Source organism: Balaenoptera musculus, chromosome 10 (assembly GCF_009873245.2).
Source record: "Balaenoptera musculus isolate JJ_BM4_2016_0621 chromosome 10, mBalMus1.pri.v3, whole genome shotgun sequence".
Lineage (NCBI taxonomy): Eukaryota > Metazoa > Chordata > Mammalia > Artiodactyla > Balaenopteridae > Balaenoptera > Balaenoptera musculus.
In genome coordinates, this window is record NC_045794.1 from 2,197,179 (window position 1) to 2,216,210 (window position 19,032).

At 40.7% G+C, this 19,032-nt stretch overlaps 1 protein-coding gene across 13 annotated transcripts in view; it reads left to right on the plus strand.

Annotated features, from left to right (window-relative positions):
• The window catches only part of RAD52 (RAD52 homolog, DNA repair protein), a 75,573-nt gene that overhangs the window by 45,622 nt on the left and 10,919 nt on the right, over window positions 1-19,032 (plus strand). For 6 of the 13 annotated variants that reach the window (XM_036866388.1, XM_036866394.1, XM_036866392.1 and 3 more), the window contains 7 exons: window positions 10,039-10,163; window positions 10,534-10,632; window positions 11,728-11,829; window positions 12,216-12,309; window positions 12,492-12,619; window positions 14,184-14,302; window positions 15,162-15,237. In XM_036866388.1, coding sequence (XP_036722283.1) covers window positions 10,552-10,632; window positions 11,728-11,829; window positions 12,216-12,309; window positions 12,492-12,619; window positions 14,184-14,302; window positions 15,162-15,237 — 600 coding nt within the window. In that variant the 5' untranslated portion in view covers window positions 10,039-10,163; window positions 10,534-10,551. Of the gene's footprint in view, window positions 1-4,501; window positions 5,285-10,038; window positions 10,187-10,533; window positions 10,633-11,727; window positions 11,830-12,215; window positions 12,310-12,491; window positions 12,620-14,183; window positions 14,303-15,161; window positions 15,238-19,032 lie in introns of those variants that run through there. The other 7 variants (XM_036866391.1, XM_036866397.1, XM_036866395.1 and 4 more) reach the window with 5 other exon arrangements.

The window sequence follows — 19,032 nt, forward strand, 5'->3', positions numbered from 1 at the left end:
GTAACCAATTTAATTATTCAAGGGCAGAAAGCCTAGTGGGGATATTGATTCAACTTCTGTGACTTTTAACATTTTTCCACTCAAGGTATTCATTTTTAATAACGTTCTGGCAGTTTTGAAGCGGAGGGGAGCTAAAATAAAGCTAAAATGCTCTTTATTCTGCAAGCTGGGTAGGGACTCTGCTCAGTCCTGGAGATTCGGTAGTTAGTACACGGCCCCGCTGTCCTCCAGCGGCAGAGTGTGGGTTATGCTGTGCTGTGACAAATGTCTAAATGCTATGGGAACATAGGGTTAATTCTGTTGAGAGTGTAGTGAGGTGTGTAAGGCTTCAAGGAAGAGATGACAATTTGAGATCTGTTTCCTTCTTTTTACTTAAATAATTCTTTTTCTACTCTGTTGCTAAATTTTGAAAGAAGTATTACGAACATGAGAGTAGCATGTACATAAATGAAAATAAAGAATTTTGATACCCAGTCCTGTTCATCTTGATCTGCACAGTCAGAACTTCACTGGTCACTGAGCTTGGTCACTTCTGCCTGTGTCGCAAATCCAGAGTCCACCCTTTCTCTCCGTGGCTGTTACCTTGGTTGAGCCTCTGTCGTTTCCTCTCTGGACTGTTGTAACATAGACTCCAGCTGCTCTCTCCATCAGTTATTCACTGCTGACACAGACCTTTGATTCTCAGCCTAAAATTTCCATTGCTCTCCCATGTTTACAAACTAAAGTTTTAAGCTTTTAAAGGTGGCTTATTTAACCCTTCATGATAATGCCCTGCCCTGTCTTTAATAAAGATGAGGTCAGACGAAAGAGGAAACTATCCTTATGTAGCGTGCCTTCTTTCCTCTTTACTCTTTCCTTCCTTTCTCCCTCTCTCCGCATGTAATTAGAAACGCTTTTAGGTGATAAGGAAATAGATAAGAATAAAAACATTTTTGCTAATCTTTTTAATATCTTGAATTCATCAGTTTTGTGCTTACAGCCACTATCCTAGCTCAGGCTCTTACCCCTCACCCCCCAAAAGTCTTTTTTTTTTTTTTTTTGGTCATATGTTTTTATTTCTTTGGGAAAATACCTATCAGAAGAATTCTTGGGTCATATGGCAAATGCATGTTTAATTTCTGAAGAAATGGTCAGATTTGTTTCCAAAATTATAAAACCATAAAGCTTCTAGAAGAAAATATGGAAGAATATCGTCATGATCTGGAGGTGTGCAAAGGTTTCTTAGACAAGACTCAGAAAGCAATAACCACTGGGGGGGAAAAAAAGATAAATTGGATTACATCAAAATTGAAAACTTCTCATTTAAGATAACTCTAAGAAAATGAATAGGCAAGCTCTGACACCTGTTTGACAAGGAACTGATATCCAAGGTATATAAAGAACCATTAGGGTTCAAGGCCTGGGACTAATCCTCTGTGGCCTGCTGCTCTAAACTCTGGAATGCTGGCTTCATCCTCAAGTCATTCTTTTTTCATGAAGGTTACCATGTGTTTATAGCTGAGTAGTTTTATCAGCCTGTTTCCTGCCAACAGTGTATGAGCATTCTGGTTGCTTCACATCCTTGCCAACTTTTGGTGGTGTCAGTTTTTATTTTTAGCCATTCTAGTGGGTGTAGAGTGGTATGTCATTATGGTTGGTTTTAATTTTAGTCCTTGATTACTAATGATGTTGAGCACTTTTTCCTGTGTTTATTGACATTTTTATATCTTCCTTTGTGAAGTGCCTGCTCGAATCTTTTGCCCATTTAAAATTGGGTTAATTGTCTTTTTATTATTGAGTTGTAGGAGTTCTTTATATGTCCTTTTTATATCCTGGATATCAGTCTTTGTGGTTGCCTATTCATTTTCTTAGAGCTGTTTTTGATAAGCAAAGTTTTACATTTTGATGTAGTCATATTTGTCATTTTTTTCTTTTATAATTATTGCTTTCTGAGTCCTAAGTAAGAAATCTTGGCTACCTCCAGGTTGTGACGGTATACTTATGTATTTTCTTGTAGAAATTATATAGTTTTAGCTTTTATGTTTAGGCCTATGATCCATCTCTAGTTTTTGTGAATGGTGTGAAAATTATTTTGTGAAGAATATTAAATGTTCTTCCCATACAGATTTCCAGTTGTTCCAGCATCATTTGTTGAAAATGCCATTGTACTGAATTGGTACCTTTGTTGAAATTCAGATGACTGTATACATGGCAGTTGATTTCTGGACTCTTCTGTTCCATTGATCAGTCCTTATGTCAGTACCACCCTGTTTTAATTATAGTAGGTTTTTTTTTTAATAAATAAATAAATACATTTATTCATTTGTTTATTTATTTTTGGCTGCGTTGGGTCTTCGTTGCTGCGTGTGGGCTTTCTCTAGTTGCGGCTAGTGGGGGCTACTCTTCTTTGCGGTGCACGGGCTTCTCATTGCAGTGGCTTTTCTTGTTGCAGAGCGTGGGCTCTAGGTGCGCGGGCTTCAGTAGTTGTGGTTCGCGGGCTCTAGAGCACAGCCTCAGTAGTTATGGCGCACGGGCTTAGTTGCTCCATGGCATGTAGGATCTTCCCGGACCAGGGCTCAAACCTGTGTCCCCTGCATTGGCAGGTGGATTCTTAACCACTGCGCCACCAGGGAAGCCCTATAGTAAGTCTTGAAGTCGTGCAGTGTAGGTCAACAACTTTGTTGTTTTTCAAGTTTGATTTGGTTAGTTTAGATCCTTTGCATTTTACACATAAATGTTAGAATGTTACCAGTTTCTAAAAAATGTCTCGTAGGATTATGATTGCAATGGCATTGAATCTTTAGATCAATTTGGGAAGAATTAACATATTAACAGTATTGAGTCTTCAAATGTATGAACGTGGTACATCTCCTGTTTAATTTAGGTCTTTAATTTCCTCTGGTACTGTTTTATAGTTTGAAGAGGTCTTATGCATTGTTCATTAAAATTACTCCTAAGTATGTTTTTTTAAATCACAGTGGAGCCATCATTCACGTTGTTACTCTGTATACAGTGTGCCATTTTTTTCTGACTGCTTTAAGGTTTTCTCTTTATTTTTGTTTTTTAGCATTTTACCTGTCGTGTGTCTAGGTGTGATTTCCTTTGTGTTTATCCTGCTTTGAGATTTGCAGATCTTCCTAAATCTATAAACTTATGCCTTTCACCCATTTGGGAAAATTTGAGCCATTATTTAAAAAAATTTTTTATCCCCGTTCTCTTTAACCTTTTCGTTTGGGACTTTGATTATATGTGTTAGCCATTTTGATGTTTTCCCCCAGGACCCTGAGGCTCCTTTGTTATTTTCAATCTTTTTTTTTTCTTCTTCTTCAGATTGTTTAATTTCTTTTGAACTATCTTAAGTTCACTATTGAACTATCTTAAGTTCTTTTTTATATCTAATTTTGCATTTTGTGAACAGGATTGACAGTTTGGGGTGATTTACAAGATTCCTACTTTGAGTATTTCCTATTCTTTTTTTTTTTAGTAATTTTATTATTTATTTATTTTTTGGCTGCGTTGGGTTTTCGTTGCTGGGTCCCGGCTTTCTCTCTAGTGGTGGCAAGCAGGGGCTACTCTTCGTTGCGGTGCGCAGGCTTCTCATTGTGGTGGTTTCTCTTGTTGTGGAGCATGGGCTCTAGGCGCTTGGGCTTCAGTGGTTACAGCACGCAGGCTCAGTAGTTGTGTCTCGTGGGCTCTAAAGCACAGGCTCAGTAGTTGTGGCGCATGGGCTTAGTTGCTCCGCGGCATGTGAGATCTTCCCGGACCAGAGCTCAAACCCGTGTCCCCAGCATTGGCAGGCGGATTCTTAACCACTGAGCCACCAGGGAAGTCCCCTTATTCTTTTGTAAGTGTAGTGAGTATGTTTCTTTATTAGAAGGCATTTGGGGGGAGATGGTTATATATCCTTTGACTTTTAAATGTTCTCTTGTCTTATAGCATCCTAAATTTCCCCCTTTTTGCCCTTCACAGGACAGTCTCAGAGGGCATCCGTCATTCCTTTTTCCTTCTTCTCAGAAGCCCCGCCTTGCCAGTTCTGCCTCACCGAGTTCTACATACACTTGTCTCTTTCTCCATAGGCTGCACTCATCTCCCAGAATGTTTCGTCGGTATCTTCATACTTAGCGTGGGTCTTCTTTTTCCGGGAGTGATTTTAGTTCTATCTTGGGCTCTCCATCGTCGTCTTCTCCCTTCTATGCATTTCTCTTCCCATCTGGGTCCCACCTTGCTCTCCTCAAAAAGTCGAGATGAGAGTTCGAGATCTATCTCCACCAGAAATTGATATATATATTTTTTTACTTCCAGGCAATTTGAAACTTCCATTTTCAGTCTTCTAATTATGTTAGGAGATACAGGATATTTGTGGTTTTATTTGTTCCTTTTGTTGGTGCATATAGTTTTTGGCAGATGTATTGGGATATTTGGATTTATGTAGCTGCCATAACTTTGGCTATCAGGAAGTCTTTCCTAACATTTTTTTTTTCTTTCCTAACATTTTATTTTGAAAAATTTGAAGCCTCTAGGAAAGTTATACAATGAATGCCTGCATATGCTTCACCTAGATTCATAGGTTTGTTACTTTATCTCTTTCTCTCCCTGTATTTACACATGCACACATTTTATTAGTTGAATGATTTGAGAGTAAGTTGCAGAAAACATGACAGTTTATTCTAATACTTCATCATGTATCTCCTAGTAACAAGTTCATTCTCCTATATGACCATGATAGAGTTATCACACTCAGTATCTGTAACAGTGATGCAGAACCATTGTCCAATATGCAGTTCATCATCAGATTTCCCTCATTGCCTTAGTCATGTCCTTTACAGATTTTTTTTTTTTTCTGATCTAAAATCCTATAAAGGGTCACACAGTGTGTTGTCCTGTCTCTTTAGTCTCCTTTAATGTAGAAGAGTTCACTCTCCTTTTTGTTTTGCTTTGTTTTGTTTTTTGAGGCACTGATATTTTTGAAGAGTTCAGGCCTGCTAGATTTCAGCTTGTCTGATTATTTCCTCATGATTAGAGTCATGATTAGATTGGTAGAGATGTTGGTGATATTATTATGTTTGACTGCTTGGTTAAGGTGGCTGCCAGATTTCTCCATTGTAAGGGTGTCTTTTGCCCCCCTCCATTTTTTCTCCTAGTGCAAGTAGTTTATTTGGGGACTGACCTCAGGACATACTGGGAGAACAGAGAGGCAGTGAGAAGGGACAGAAAAGGCAGTCAACAAAAGGTGCAACCCAAGCTGATTCCGCCGGGAACCTGGAGCCAACGCAGAACTCACGGCTTAGCTTACCCCACGGAAGGGGTGAGAAATCTAGGGTCTTTAAACGCCAGCTCGTGTCAGCCACTGTTTGAGGGCTGCTCCCAGGCGTCCGTTCTCTGGTACTTGCGGCTCCCCCTGAACAGGTGCAGAATGGGCCCGATGCCAAAGCAAGCCCGCAGGTAAAGAGATGCAGGTGTTGGCATGTGGAAGTTAGGCTGGGCGTGCGCTGTCGCGGTGAGAGCTGATGGGATAGTCAGCACAGCACCCCTAGTGTCTGCTAGGCCTGGGGACCCCGGGACCTAGAGCTTGAGGCAAAAGCTTATGTGCTGTTATTTTTTAGGAAGTGCAATTCCAGGAAGCAGAAATGAAGGAAAAGGGGATTGAGGAGAGATGGAAGATTAAGTCAGTTCAAGCATGCATTTCCAAGCTGGCCACCCCTTGGTAACAAGGACAGCTGATTGCTTGGTTTCCTTAAGCTGTCTCCCAGGAGGAGGTATAAAGTGCCACACCCCAGGACAGCCGCCTAAATGAGGGGAGGAGAGGATTTACTCTTCAGCGCCTTTGTCTCCCTGGTAAAAGGTTTGCCCCGTGGTACATCAACTCCCCCAGATGTGCAGGTTGTGCGTGTGTGGGCATCAGGTGGGTCCTACGGGTTCTCACACCTCAAATGCAGGAGGGAGGCCAAGGGTGGGAGGAAAGAGGCATCCCTGTGAGCAGGAAGTAGGGGCCATAGCGTTGTGCCCGTGTGCTGCTGGTCGGGACCCTCGCGTATGTGGTCCTCCTAATGGCAGCCAGGGTGGAGACAGTGGTCTGAGGCCTCAGAGACAGGCAGGGCCAAGACTTGAGGTCCCGTGTAAGATATGCCTGATACATTGGGAATCTACTTTGGTTTAACAGATACGCATGTACCTACACATAAAACACACATACACAAGCACAGTCATATGTGAAGAAGATAACAGCTATCTGTTGCTGGTGGGGATCCAGCCACATTTTACTTCTTCCCATATTTTTGATATGTTTAAAGCTTTCTACAATAAAGACATTTTAATTTTATAACAGGAAAATGGTTCGTGGACAGTTTTAGAAAGGGAGGCGGAGCAGTGAACGTTTTTTCCAAAGTTAAAACTGGCATAAAGAATAATTCCAGGGCTTCCCTGGTGGCGCAGTGGTTAAGAATCCACCTGCCAATGCAGGGGACATGGGTTCGAGCCCTGGTCCAGGAAGATCCCACATGCCATGGAGCGACTAAGCCCATGCGCCAGAACTACTGAGCCTGCGCTCTACAGCTTGTGAGTCACAACTACTGAAGCCTGTGTGCCTAGAGCCCGTGCTCCGCAACAAGAGAAGCCACCACAATGAGAAGCCCGCGCACTGCAACGAAGAGTAGCCCCTGCTCGCTGCAGCTAGAGAAAGCACGCGTGCAGCAACAAAGACCCAACGTGGCCAAAAATTAATTAATTAATTAATTAAAAAAAAAAAGAATAATTCCATGTTTTAGTCTGTGGGCAGAGACTAGTTGTCCTTTTTTCAATATATTGAATCTTATAAGATTGTTTAGAAAAGTAGAAGCAAATTGCTTTTTAAATATGAGAAGTGTAACTGTTGCCTTACAAAATTAGTTTCTAGAATTAAAAAATATACTTTGTCTATATATCCTGCATTATGTATTTCTTTCATTCACTGGTGTATCCATTCACTTAATATTCAAACACTTCCCTTCCTGACCACCTACTATGAGCAAGGTACTATGCTAGGCCCTGGGGCTGCCACAGAGAGTCAGGAAGAACCCCCCACCTTCTAGGGGCTTCTACTGGAGTGGGGAGAAATGGATGTGGCAGAGACAGTACTCACCAAATATTTAAATGCCTTCGTACATTTCCCAGCCTCGGGGGCCATGTGACTAGTTCTGTCTAGGGAACTGTGACGGGAGTGATGCATGTCACAGCTAAGGCAGCTATGACTGCTCAGCTCTGCCTACCCCTGCAGCGATGACCTCAGGGGTCACGCATGCCAGACAGCACAGCTGTAGGATGGACAGGGCCGCCAGACTGCATTACATCTTCCAGGAGTGAGAGAGAAATCTCTTCTGTGTTAAGCGATTCCCCTCCTTTTTTTAAAATTGTGGTAAAATGTACATAATGTAAAATTTATCATTTTAACCATTTTTAAGCATGCAATTCAGTGGCATTTAGTACATTTGCAGTGTATACCCTTGTTTTTAACAGATAACCAGATAGGCTCTCATTTGAAACTTTGTGAATATCCTGTTCACCTACAACTTTTTAGTATCCCACTCTGCGACCTATGGGCCAAATCTGCCACCTCTTTTTGTAATAAAGTTTTTGTTTGTTTCTTAGTTTTTATTTTATTTATTTATTTTTGGCCATGCCGTGTGGCACGCAGGATCTTAGTTCCCTGACCAGGGATTGAACCCATGCCCCCTGTAGTGGAAGCGCCGAGTCTTAACCACTGGACCGTCAGGGAAGTCCCTAAATTTTTTTTTTTTTAATTTAAATTTATTTATTTATTTATTTACTTATTTTCAGCTGTGTTGGGTCTTCGTTTCTGTGAGGGCTTTCTCTAGTTGCGGCAAGCGGGGGCCACTCTTCATCGCGGTGCGCGGGCCTCTCACTATCGTGGCCTCTCTTGTTGCGGAGCACAGGCTCCAGACGCGCAGGCTCAGTAGTTGTGGCTCACGGGCCTAGTCGCTCCGCAGCATGTGGAATCTTCCCAGACCAGGGCTCGAACCCGTGTCCCCTGCATTAGCAGGCAGATTCTCAACCACTGCGCCACCAGGGAAGCCCCCCTACATTTTTATTTTATATTGGAGTATAGTTGATGAACAATGTGTTAGTTTCAGGTGTACAGCAAAGTGATTCAGTTATACATATACATGTATTTATTCTTTTTCAATTTCTTTTCCCATTTAGGTTATTACTGAATATTGGGCAGTGTTCCCTGTGCTATACATTAGGTCCTTGTTGGTTATCCATTTTAAACATAGCAGTGTGTATATGTCAGTCCCAAACTCCCAATCTATCCCTGCCCGCCAGCCTTACTCCCTGGTAACCATAAGTTTGTTTTCTAAGTCTGTGAGTCTGTTTCTGTTTTGTAAATAAGTTCATTTGTGTAATAAAGTTTTATTGGGACACAACCACGCCCATTCATTTATGTATTGTCTATGGCTACTTTCACGCTAAAATGCCAAAGTGAAGTAGTGACAGAGACCATATAACCTGCAACACCTAACATATTTACTCTCTGGCCCTTTATGGAAAAAGTTTGCTGACCCCTGCTTTATGGAACAGGTATTTAAGTTTTTATTTTTATTAAAATAATACATGCACATATTTGAAAAGTAAATGGCACTAAAAGTTTTATTTTTAAAAAGGCGAGCCCTGCTGCACTGTTCTTCACACCAGCACCACTCCTGAGAGATGTTTCGTTCTTTTACTTGTCTTTTCTGGCATTTATAGTTCTAACTAATATCCTCATTCCACTATTTCTTGGTTTAACAATTTTAGACACTAACTATTGACTGACCTAGTATAGGCCACTATCCTACTTTTTAGTGCAAGATTATAAATAAATTTACCATTTCTTAGCTGAAAGGTAATGTTTTATGATCATTTAGTTTTCTGCATTTTCATCATAATGTATGTAAGAAAATTAACAAGAACTTAGCAATAACTAACATTTATTTAGTATTTCATACGTGCCAGGCACTCTTCTGATGTAGTTTTTTTTTTAAGTTGAAGTATAGTTGATTTACAATGTTGTGTTAATTACTGCTGTACAGCAAGGTGATTCAGTTTTATATATATATATACACACACACACACACACACAGACACATTCTTTTTTTTATATTCTTTTCCATTATGGTTTATCATAGGATATTGAATGTAGTTCTCTGCTGTACAGTAGGCCCTTGTTGATCCGTTCTGTATATAAAAGCCTACATCTGCTCACCCCAACCTCCCACTCCATCCCTCCCCCAAGCCCCTCCCCCTTGGCAACCACCAGTCTGTTCTCTATGTCTGTGATTATGTTTCTGTTTTGTAGATAGGTTCATTTGTGTCATATTTTAGATTCTACAGATAAGTGATATCATACGGTATTTATCTTTCTCTTTCTGACTTAATTTCATTTAGTATGATAATCTCTAGTTGCATTAATGCAGTTTTTATGCAGTTTCTCATTTAATCTTTACAGAACCCCTGGGAAATGTAGGTACTATTGTTATCTCCATTTTCTAGATGATGAAACGTCATTTAGAGAGATTATGTAATTTTTCTCTTGGTCAAGACCTCGTGGGTGATGGAGCCAGAAATCACCATTTGGAATGTCAGCTCTTAAACACCGTCTTGGAACACTGCGTGGGGAATCATACTTGTTGACATTCATAGATTTGTGGTCCTACTGTGAGCGAACAATCTGAAGATTTATAGCATGCAGATGTGCTGAGGCCCAACTTTGTTGGATCCGAGGCGGGTGGGGTACTCAGGTAGCGGGTCAGCCAGCTGCAGCTGCTTTTTCTGAGGGTAATTCTCTTTTCTAATAGACTGCACACTTGCGTGGTCTCAGTCTAATGCAGTGGCTCTCAAACTGGAGCTTGTGTCAGAATCATGGGGTGGGCTTGGTCCAGCACTCGTTCATGGGCCTCGCCTCTGGTTTTGGATTCAGTGGGTCTGGGGTGGGGCCTGAGAATGTGCATTTGTAACAAGGTCCCAGGTGGTAAAGAAACTGCAGGGACTACTAGTGGTTTAATGCTGTGCTCTTTCTGAACACAGGGTCTTCTGTGCCATCTGGCTCTTCCATTGCGTCATGTCCGTTACACTCCTCCCACCTGCTGGCGTGTTGGCTCCGACAGCAGTTCAGCTACCGTGGCCTGTGTTTCCTCTTCAACCCCACAGAGGTCAGGGTCACGATGCCCATATAGTAGGTGGTTATAAGCTGGTTGTTTGCTCTCCCCTAGCGTGCTTTTGTAATTTTGACTTTTTCAATTACGAACATTGTAATTATAACATACAGTACATTCTTATTGTAAAAATCACCTTTAATAGCATCACCACGCTAGCAAAATTTTAGCAGAAAGGTAGAAGCAGACCCTAAAGGATTTTCAGTGGCTTGTTAGGTGATAGCTAAGCACTGAGGAACTTGGCCCTTGACTGGGTCAGTGTTTAAAGTATGCAAGGAAAGTTACTTCATCTGATTTTTAGTAGAGGCTCTTGCCTTTTACCACTAGCATTCTTTGAGATCATTTTTTTAATCTTCTTTTTATTTAGAGGTCAACCTGAATCAACATGTCTGGGACTGAAGAAGCAATTCTTAGCGGCCGTGACAGCCATTCTGCTGGTGGCAGCTCTGTATTATGCTTTGGTCAGGTACGTGTGTTTTTTTCATACCTGGAAGGAATGAGGTTAAGTGAAAAAGGTATGGGGAAGCCATTGGTAGAGCACCATCATATACATGTAAGCTGTTTTATTGTTTTTTTTTTCATTTAAGTGCATCATTTGGGAGTCTTTGACAAGCCCTGAGGGCATTTTGGAACTTTAGCAGCACTGGGGGTTACATTTAGATTTAAATTTTATTTATTTTTTGGATAGATTACATTTTCATATGCAATAACATTCAAAATGAAACAGACTGTATGTAAAAAGTCTCACTATTTCCTATCACTCTTGCCCACATGTCACCCAGATCTCTTTTTTGGAGGCATCCAAAGTTTCTGGGGTTGTACTCTTTGTGGAGATATTCTGTGCATACAAGGGAGATTCTTGCTTTGTCCCCCCAGATTCTATCTTTGTCTTACCAGAAATCTATTTGTGTGTATTTATTCCATTTAAATAGGGCAAGGGGAAAAGTACTGAGGGGATGAAAATCTAAACAAGTAGGAGTGTATTTCTCTATGTGTAGGATGGGAAATTGTTGAACTAGAGAAGAGGACAAATGGAAGCAAGGCTTCCTGTCATATTTTCTCCTCTCCTACTTCCTTGCCTATATAAATGTCATATAGACTCCGAGGAGAGAAGTTTCAGTTTCCCAGTTCTGGCTCGAGAAAGTTTTGTAGGGATGGTAACATATTAATAACATCTAAGGCAGTGGTTCTCAAAATGTGGGCCAGTGACCCCTGGGGGTCCACAAGACCTTTCAGAGTCTGTGAAATCAAAATTATTTTCATAATAATACTAAAATACTCTGTGCCTTTTTCACTCTCATTCTTTCATGAGTGAGAGTGGAGTTTTCCGGAGACCGTATAATGTGCTGATATCACTGCTCTGATGGTTATTGGAATGTGTGCCTGCAGAGTTTCTCATTTTTAATTCCTAGTATTGATAGATATAACCCACATAAACAAAAGCTCATAGGATCCTCAGTACTTGTGAAGAGTGTAAAGGGGTCTGGAGACCGAAAAGTTGGAGACTTGCTGATAAGTAACGGTGGAAATGCCAGTTTAATTTTCCCTTTCTGGATTACAGTACCGGTACACAGCAGAAGAGTACCAGGCCATCCAGAACGCTCTGAGGCAGAGGCTGGGCCCAGAATACATAAGTAGCCGCACGGCTGGAGGAGGCCAGAAGGTACGAGAGTGTACGTGCCTGAAGAGTGGGCACCCACAATGCCGACCATTTCCGTGAACTTGCCAACTCCTTCTCTGGTCCTCGTGGGTTCAGAAGGTCTCTCATTCACTGTTAGTGGACGTTTACTTGTGTCTTTGGGCGGGGATGGGTTCCAGCCTTCACTGTCATCTGCAGTGGCCCAAGCATGGCCTGGCCCAAGACACTAGTTCTAACTGGCTCCTCTGGAAGATCTTTGAATTAAGTTCACTGAGAAATTCTCTGGAATGTTTAAGGGTGGTTTTGCCAAAAAAGCTGGTAAGGAATAAATTAAGTAAATTTTGATCCACATTTAAGTATGGCAAGGAATTTTAACAAGCTTTTTTTTCTTCTTTAAATTTTTTTTCCAGGTGTGTTACATCGAGGGTCACAGGGTAATTAATCTGGCCAATGAGATGTTTGGCTACAATGGCTGGGCACACTCTATCACACAACAGAACGTGGGTGAGTATGCTTCCTGGCAGTGGCTGCTGCTTCATTTCCCTTCCTCGGCATCGGCTGACTTCTGGCAGGAGTGTTTTGTGGGCAGGGACCTAGGGAAGGTGTGCTCCGTCGCCAGCAGGAGGAATACAGGTGAGGCACAGGGACCAGTATCCTCTTCACCTGGGTCTCTTTCCCACTCCTAGATTTTGTTGACTTTAACAATGGCAAGTTCTCCGTGGGCGTCTGTGCGTTTGTGAGAGTCCAGCTGAAGGTGAGGGTGATGGAGGGGACGTGCTGCCTGCAGGCACTGGGCAGGTGGGAGAGTGAGCAGGTGCGGAGGCCTCTGGGCCCAGAGAGGGGGTGGGGTTCTTCAGACATCCTCCCTCATGTGCCCCTAAGAGAATTTTGAGGAACTCTGTTCTCTTGCACGTTTTTAAGCTGACTCAGTTTTCACCATATATATAAACAGTTGTAAGGGTGTATTTTTTGGCATGTTGTAAAATTTTACATTCTAAAATAAATCTGTTACATCTTTATAACACGTACCAATGTATTCTAAATACCATAGAGGATTAAATGCTGTCATCCATTTAAAAAAATACATGCACAAGCTATTTTTCTTTTTCTTTCTTTCTTTCTTTTTAAATATTTATCTATTTATTTGGTTGCACTGGGCCTTAGTTGTGGCGTGCAGGGTCTTTAGCTGCAGCATGCAGGATCTAGTTCCCCAACCAGGGATCGAACCTGGGCCCCCTGCATTGGGAGCACAGAGCCTTAACCACTGGACCACCAGGGAAGTCCCTTTTTTTCTTTTTTTTTGAGCAAGTTATTCTTCGGTCATCAGATATCTTAACGTTGTTTCTTGTTGAACACGTATTTCCATTGCATTTCCCCTCTGGCTTTTATCCTAATATAAGATATATGATTGAAAATCTTTTATTAATAATAACCTTATTATACTTCTCTCTGTGTGTGTGTGTGTGTGTGTGTGTCTGTGTGTGTGTATGTAAAAGTTTTAGGGGATAAATTTCCAGTGACCTTAAGGCTCTAACTATTGAGAAGTTTCTTCTGGATTGAGTTACTATTGATATTACAGGTGCTATTAATACACAATTTAGTCAGTTGTGTTTATGTTGAAGAGACAACATAACTACATCAAAATATTTATATTTAATAAAATTTTATGGAAAATGCATTTATTGGTAAGATGGATGAGCTGGTTTTTCCTATTCAGTTAGCTTGTACATCCATAGTTAATATTACTTATTCCTAGACTAAACATTTAGCATTAATTCTGTTCTGACTTACTTTTATAAATACTACCGAAAACCTTATTCACATAAACAAACTGAGAATGGAACGAGTTTCGTTATAGTGTCATTCATTTCTTTGACTACTTCTGAGTTATAGATCAGAAATCACAATGCTACCATCAAACATTATACTCAGCTCTCTGTCAGCAAACCGCTTGATCAGGCCCACCTTTACTTTTGGTAGAAGCCGAGAAACAGGTACCACCTGACTTGTGAGAGGATTTGCTATCCAGTCGTTAGAATCTGTTGAATATAATATTTCAAATTTTTGGTTTGGTGCCCCAGAGGTTTTCATAGTGTGGGTAATGTGTCTTAGTAAGATGTGGGGCGGGTCAGGTGTGTGCCTGGTTATGTGACGAGGAAGGAGAATTGTCTTGTGCTTGGAGCACAGGCACGTCTCCAGGCAGATCCGGTCCAGGAAGTAGCCCTGGAAATGGACTCTGGCAACTCCGCCTGTGTTCCAGGCCCTGGGCTCTGTCCAACCAGTCTGAACACTGATGCTTGAGTTAGAGGAGAGCTCTGCAGCTAGGGACGGGGCTGCAGCTCCTCACGTTGGACCCTGAACTCCTTTTCTGCCCCCAGGATGGTTCGTATCATGAGGACGTGGGCTATGGTGTTAGCGAGGGCCTCAAGTCCAAAGCCTTGTCTTTGGAGAAGGCGAGGAAGGAGGCAGTGACCGACGGGCTGAAGCGAGCACTGAGGTAGGCAGATTCTGTTCTTCTCAGCTCTGGGTAATAACACCCACGTGGTTCAAAAGTCGAGATAACGTAAGTCTTCCTCCCACCCTTGGCCCTGTGCGGCCTGTTTTCCTGCTCTCTTCTGTCTTTCCCCAGTGCTTCTTTATGCTGAGGGCCCACTTTTTGGGGAATAAGTGGTAGAATCCTGTGTTCTCTGTTCTGTACGTGACCTTGCCTTTCCCCACCCCTCTCATCAGCAGTGTGTCTTGGAGACCTTTCCACACGAGCACATAGATTGTTTCCTCATTCTCTTTAATACACCTACACAGTTCTTCATTATGTATATGTAACATAGTTAACTTAGTTTCATAGAGCAGGGTTTTTAACCTTTTTTTGGGTCATAGATGCCTTTGAGAATTGAATTACCAGAAAAATACATGTAAAACATGCACTAAAAATTTGCAATACCACAACCCGTGGGGGAATCTGGATATCCCAAGTAAAGAACTTTGGTCACGGAGGCCTGTGCCCCTGAAGTGTGCGTGCTCACTATTACTGGGGAACTGGAGCAGTCCTTGGGGAACAGTCTCTGCTGTGGAAGTTGCGTCCCACGTTGGGAGGTGTAGCTAGTGGGATTTTGTGAGTGCTTGCCCAGTCTTCCTGTGCTCACTGCCTGTCCTGAGGGCAGGGGGTTGTGACTGTTGTGCTCACTGCTGTATTCTCAGAACCTAATGCAGATGCGTAATGAACGTCTTTGAATGCTTATCAGCGTCCGTTTCCTCTGCTGTGTTGAGAAGCAGCTTGTACAAAGGTTGTAGCTCTGTTCTCTGATATTTACATATAACGTTCTCAACCCCGTTCCCCTTTTTTTTCTTACCCTTAGAAGTTTTGGGAATGCACTTGGGAATTGTATTCTGGACAAAGACTATCTGAGGTCACTAAACAAGCTTCCACACCAGGTATGTCAGAAGTGGGGGAATGGGATGTGTGGAGTAAAGGTGGAACTGATGATGCTCTTGTGTCATGAGTGAGTATTTGGTGATGGAGAGAGAAAAAGTGAAGACTTGGCTATTTAGAGTGTCTGGGATGTGTATTTCAGACGTCTTTGAACATAAGAGCCATCAGGAACCAATTACCTTAATGTACCGATGAGGAAATTGAAGCCTGGAGCATTTGTGTTACTTGTCTCTTATGTAGAGAGAACCGTGCTTGGCAGTGGTCTGTGAGACAGAAGGAGCACGGACCCCTCGCAGCACCACTGCCATTTCTTACAAACACTCAGAGCCTCACCTGTTCAACCTTCCTGCTCTTCCTTAGCTCGGGTGTCTTTAAGGTTTAGATCTCCCTTGTTTCTGTAGTTGCCTGTCATGTGATCTGCACATTTGCCTTCGGAGAATGGGGTCTGGAGTGTAGCATGACCTGGGCCAGTCAGGCTCTGGAGCGTTCCTGTTGCCTGGTGGAGTGTGGCTTCGTCTGTGGTTCTTTGGGTCCTTGCAGTGCTGCCACCCTGGGCAGCCTTCCCTCTCTGGTACTTAAGGGGTTCTTTTTCTTGTGCTGCCCCTAATAGAGGTGTGTGTCAATTGGCAGCTGTCAAAACTCCATTTCTTTCCTTTTTCTAAATCCTTTTTACATATTATTGGATTAAGTTTGGTAATATTTTGTTAAGGATTTCTGCACCTATATTTATGAGGGATATTGTAGTTTTTTCTTTTTTTAAAACATTGTGGTAAAAAACTCGTAACATGAAATTTACCATTTTAACCATTGTTAAGTGTACAGTTCAATAGTGAAACACATCTCCAGAACTTACAACATGGAAACCTCTGTACCCATAAAACAACTCCCCTTTTACCCCTTCCTTCAGCCCCTGGCAACCACCATTCTAGTTTCTGTTTCTATGAATTTGACTATTTTAAATACCTCATATAAGTGCAATCTTAACAGTTTATGTCTTTCTGTAGCTGGCTTATGTTACTTAGGATAATGTCCTCAAGGTTCATCTATGTTTTAGCATGTGTCAGAATTTCCTTCCTTTCTAAGGCTGAGTAATATTCCACTGTATGTATATATCACATTTTCTCTGTCCCTTCTTCCATCAATGGATATTTGGGTTGCTTCCATCTCTTGGCTATTGTGAATACTGCTGTAACGACCATGGATGTGTAAATACCTCCTGAGGACTCTGTTTTCAGTTATTTTGGATATATATCCAGCAGTCGGGTTGCTGGATCGTTTGGTTTTTTTAAAAAATTTTTTGAGGAACTTCCATACTGTTTTCTATGATGGCTGCACTATTTTGCAACTCAGCCAACAGTGCACAAGGGTTCTGATTTCTCCACATCCTTACCAACATGGTTATTTTCTGTTTTTTTGATAGTAGCCATCCTAATGGGTGTGATTTGAATTTCTCTGATGATTAGTGATGTTGAACATATTTTCATGTGCTTATTGCCCATTTGTGTATCATCTTTGGAGAAATGTCTACTCAGGTTCTTTGCCCATTTTTTAATTGGGCTATTTGATTTAATTGTTGTCAAGTTGTAGGAGTTCTTTATATATTCTGGCTATTAACTCCTTATCAGAGATATGATTGCAAAGTTTTTTTCCCATTCCATAGCTTGCCTTTTAAGTTTGATATAGCTCCATTTGTATATTTTTGCTTTTTTTGTTGCCTGTATTTTGGTGTCATATCCAAGAAATCATTACCAAATTCAATGTCATGAAATTTTTCCCCTGTGTTTTCTTCTTTGAGTTTTATAGTTTTGGGTCTTATATTTAGGTATTTAATCTATCTTGAATTTATTTTTGTATATGATGTAAGATACAGGTCTAACTTCATTCTTTTGTGTGTGGACATTCAGTTTTTCCAACATCGTTTGTTGAAGAGACTCCTTTCCCCATTGTGTAGTCTTGGCACGCTTGCTGAAGATCATTTGGTCATACATGAGGATTTATCTCTGGGCTTTCTGTATTATTACATTGACCTATGTGCCTGTCTTTATGGCAGTATCATACTGTTTTGAGTATTGAAGCTTTGTAATATGTTTGGAAATCAGGAGGTCCTCCAATTTTGTTCTTTTTTTTTTTTTTTTCAAAATTATTTTTGCTATTTGAGGTCCCTTGAGATTCTTTATAAATTGTAAGATGAATTTTTTTATTTATGCAAAAAATGCCATTGGAATTTTGATAGGGATTACACTGAATCTGTAGATCACTTTGGTAGTATGCATATCTTAACAATATTAAGTCTCCCAGTTCATGAAGATGGGAAGTCTTTCCATCTATTTGTGCCATCTTTAATTTCTTTCAGCAATGTTTCATAGTTTTCAGTGTACAAGTCTTTCACCTTGGTTAGGTTTATTACTAAGTATTTTATTCTTTTTGATGCTATTGTAAATGGAATTGTTGTCTTAATTTTTTGATTGTTCATTATTAGTGTATAGAGACACAACTGTTATTTATATGGATTTTGTATCCTGAAACTTTGCTGATTTGTTTATTAATTCTAACAGTTTTTTTTGTTGAGTCTTTAGGGTTTTCTACATAGAAGATCAAGTAATCTGCAACCAGAGATAATTTTACTTCTTCCTTTCCAATTTGGATTCCTTTTATTTCTTTTCCTTGCCTAATTGCTCTGGCTAGGACTTCCAATATGTTGAGAAGTAGTGAGAGTGGGCATCCTTGCCTTGTTCCTGATCTTCCAGGAAAAGCTTTCAGTCTTCACCATTGAGTATGATGTTAACTGTAGGCTTTTAATATATGGCCTTTATTATGTTGAGGTTGTTTCCTTCTATTCCTAATTTGTTGAATGTTTTTATCATGAAAAAATATTGAATCTTGTCAGACATTTTTTTTTTTTTTTTTTTTTGCATCAGTTTAGACGAGCAGGTGGTTTTGTTCATGGATCACATTGATTGATTTGTGGATGTCGAACCATCTTTGCATTTCAGGAATAAATCTCACTTGGTCATGGTGTATAATACTTTTAATGTGCTGTTAAATTTGGTGAGCCGGTATTTCATTGAGGATTTTTGCATCAGTATTCATCAGGGATATTGGCCTATAGTTTTCTTGCAGTGTCTTTTTTTACACCCTCCTCTTATAGTGTTTTTGTCTGGCTTTGGTATCAGAATAATGCTGGCCTCATAGAATGAACTTGGAAGTGTTCCCTCCTCTTCAGTTTTTTGGAAGGGTTTGACGGTTGGTGTTAATTCTTTAAATGGTTGGTAGAATTTTCCAGTGAAGCCACTTAGTCCTGGGCTTTTGTTGTTGTTGTTGTTAGGTTTTTGTTTACTAATACACTCTTCTACTAGTTACTGGTCTATTTCTGTTTCTTCATGATTCAGTCTTGGTAGGTTGTGTGTTTTAGGAATGTATCCATTTCTTCTAGGCTATCTGATTTGTTGGTGTACAATTGTTCATAGTATTCTCATAATCTTTTTTATTTCAGTGGCATCGATTGCAATGTCCCTTCTTTCACTTCTGATTTTAGTTATTGAGTCTTCTTTTTTTCTTAATCTAGCTAAGGGTTTGTCAATTTTGTTCATCTTTTCAAAAAACTAACTCAGTTTTGTTGATTTTTTTTTTCCTATTGTATTTCTGTTCTCTGTTTCATGTATCTCTGCCCTAAGCTTTATTTCCTATCTTCTCCTAGCTTGTGTCAGCTAGAAACTTCCCTGTTAGTACTGCTTTTGCTGCAAAGTGTAAGTTTTGGTATGCTGTGTTTTCATTTTCATTTGTCTCAAGATATTTTC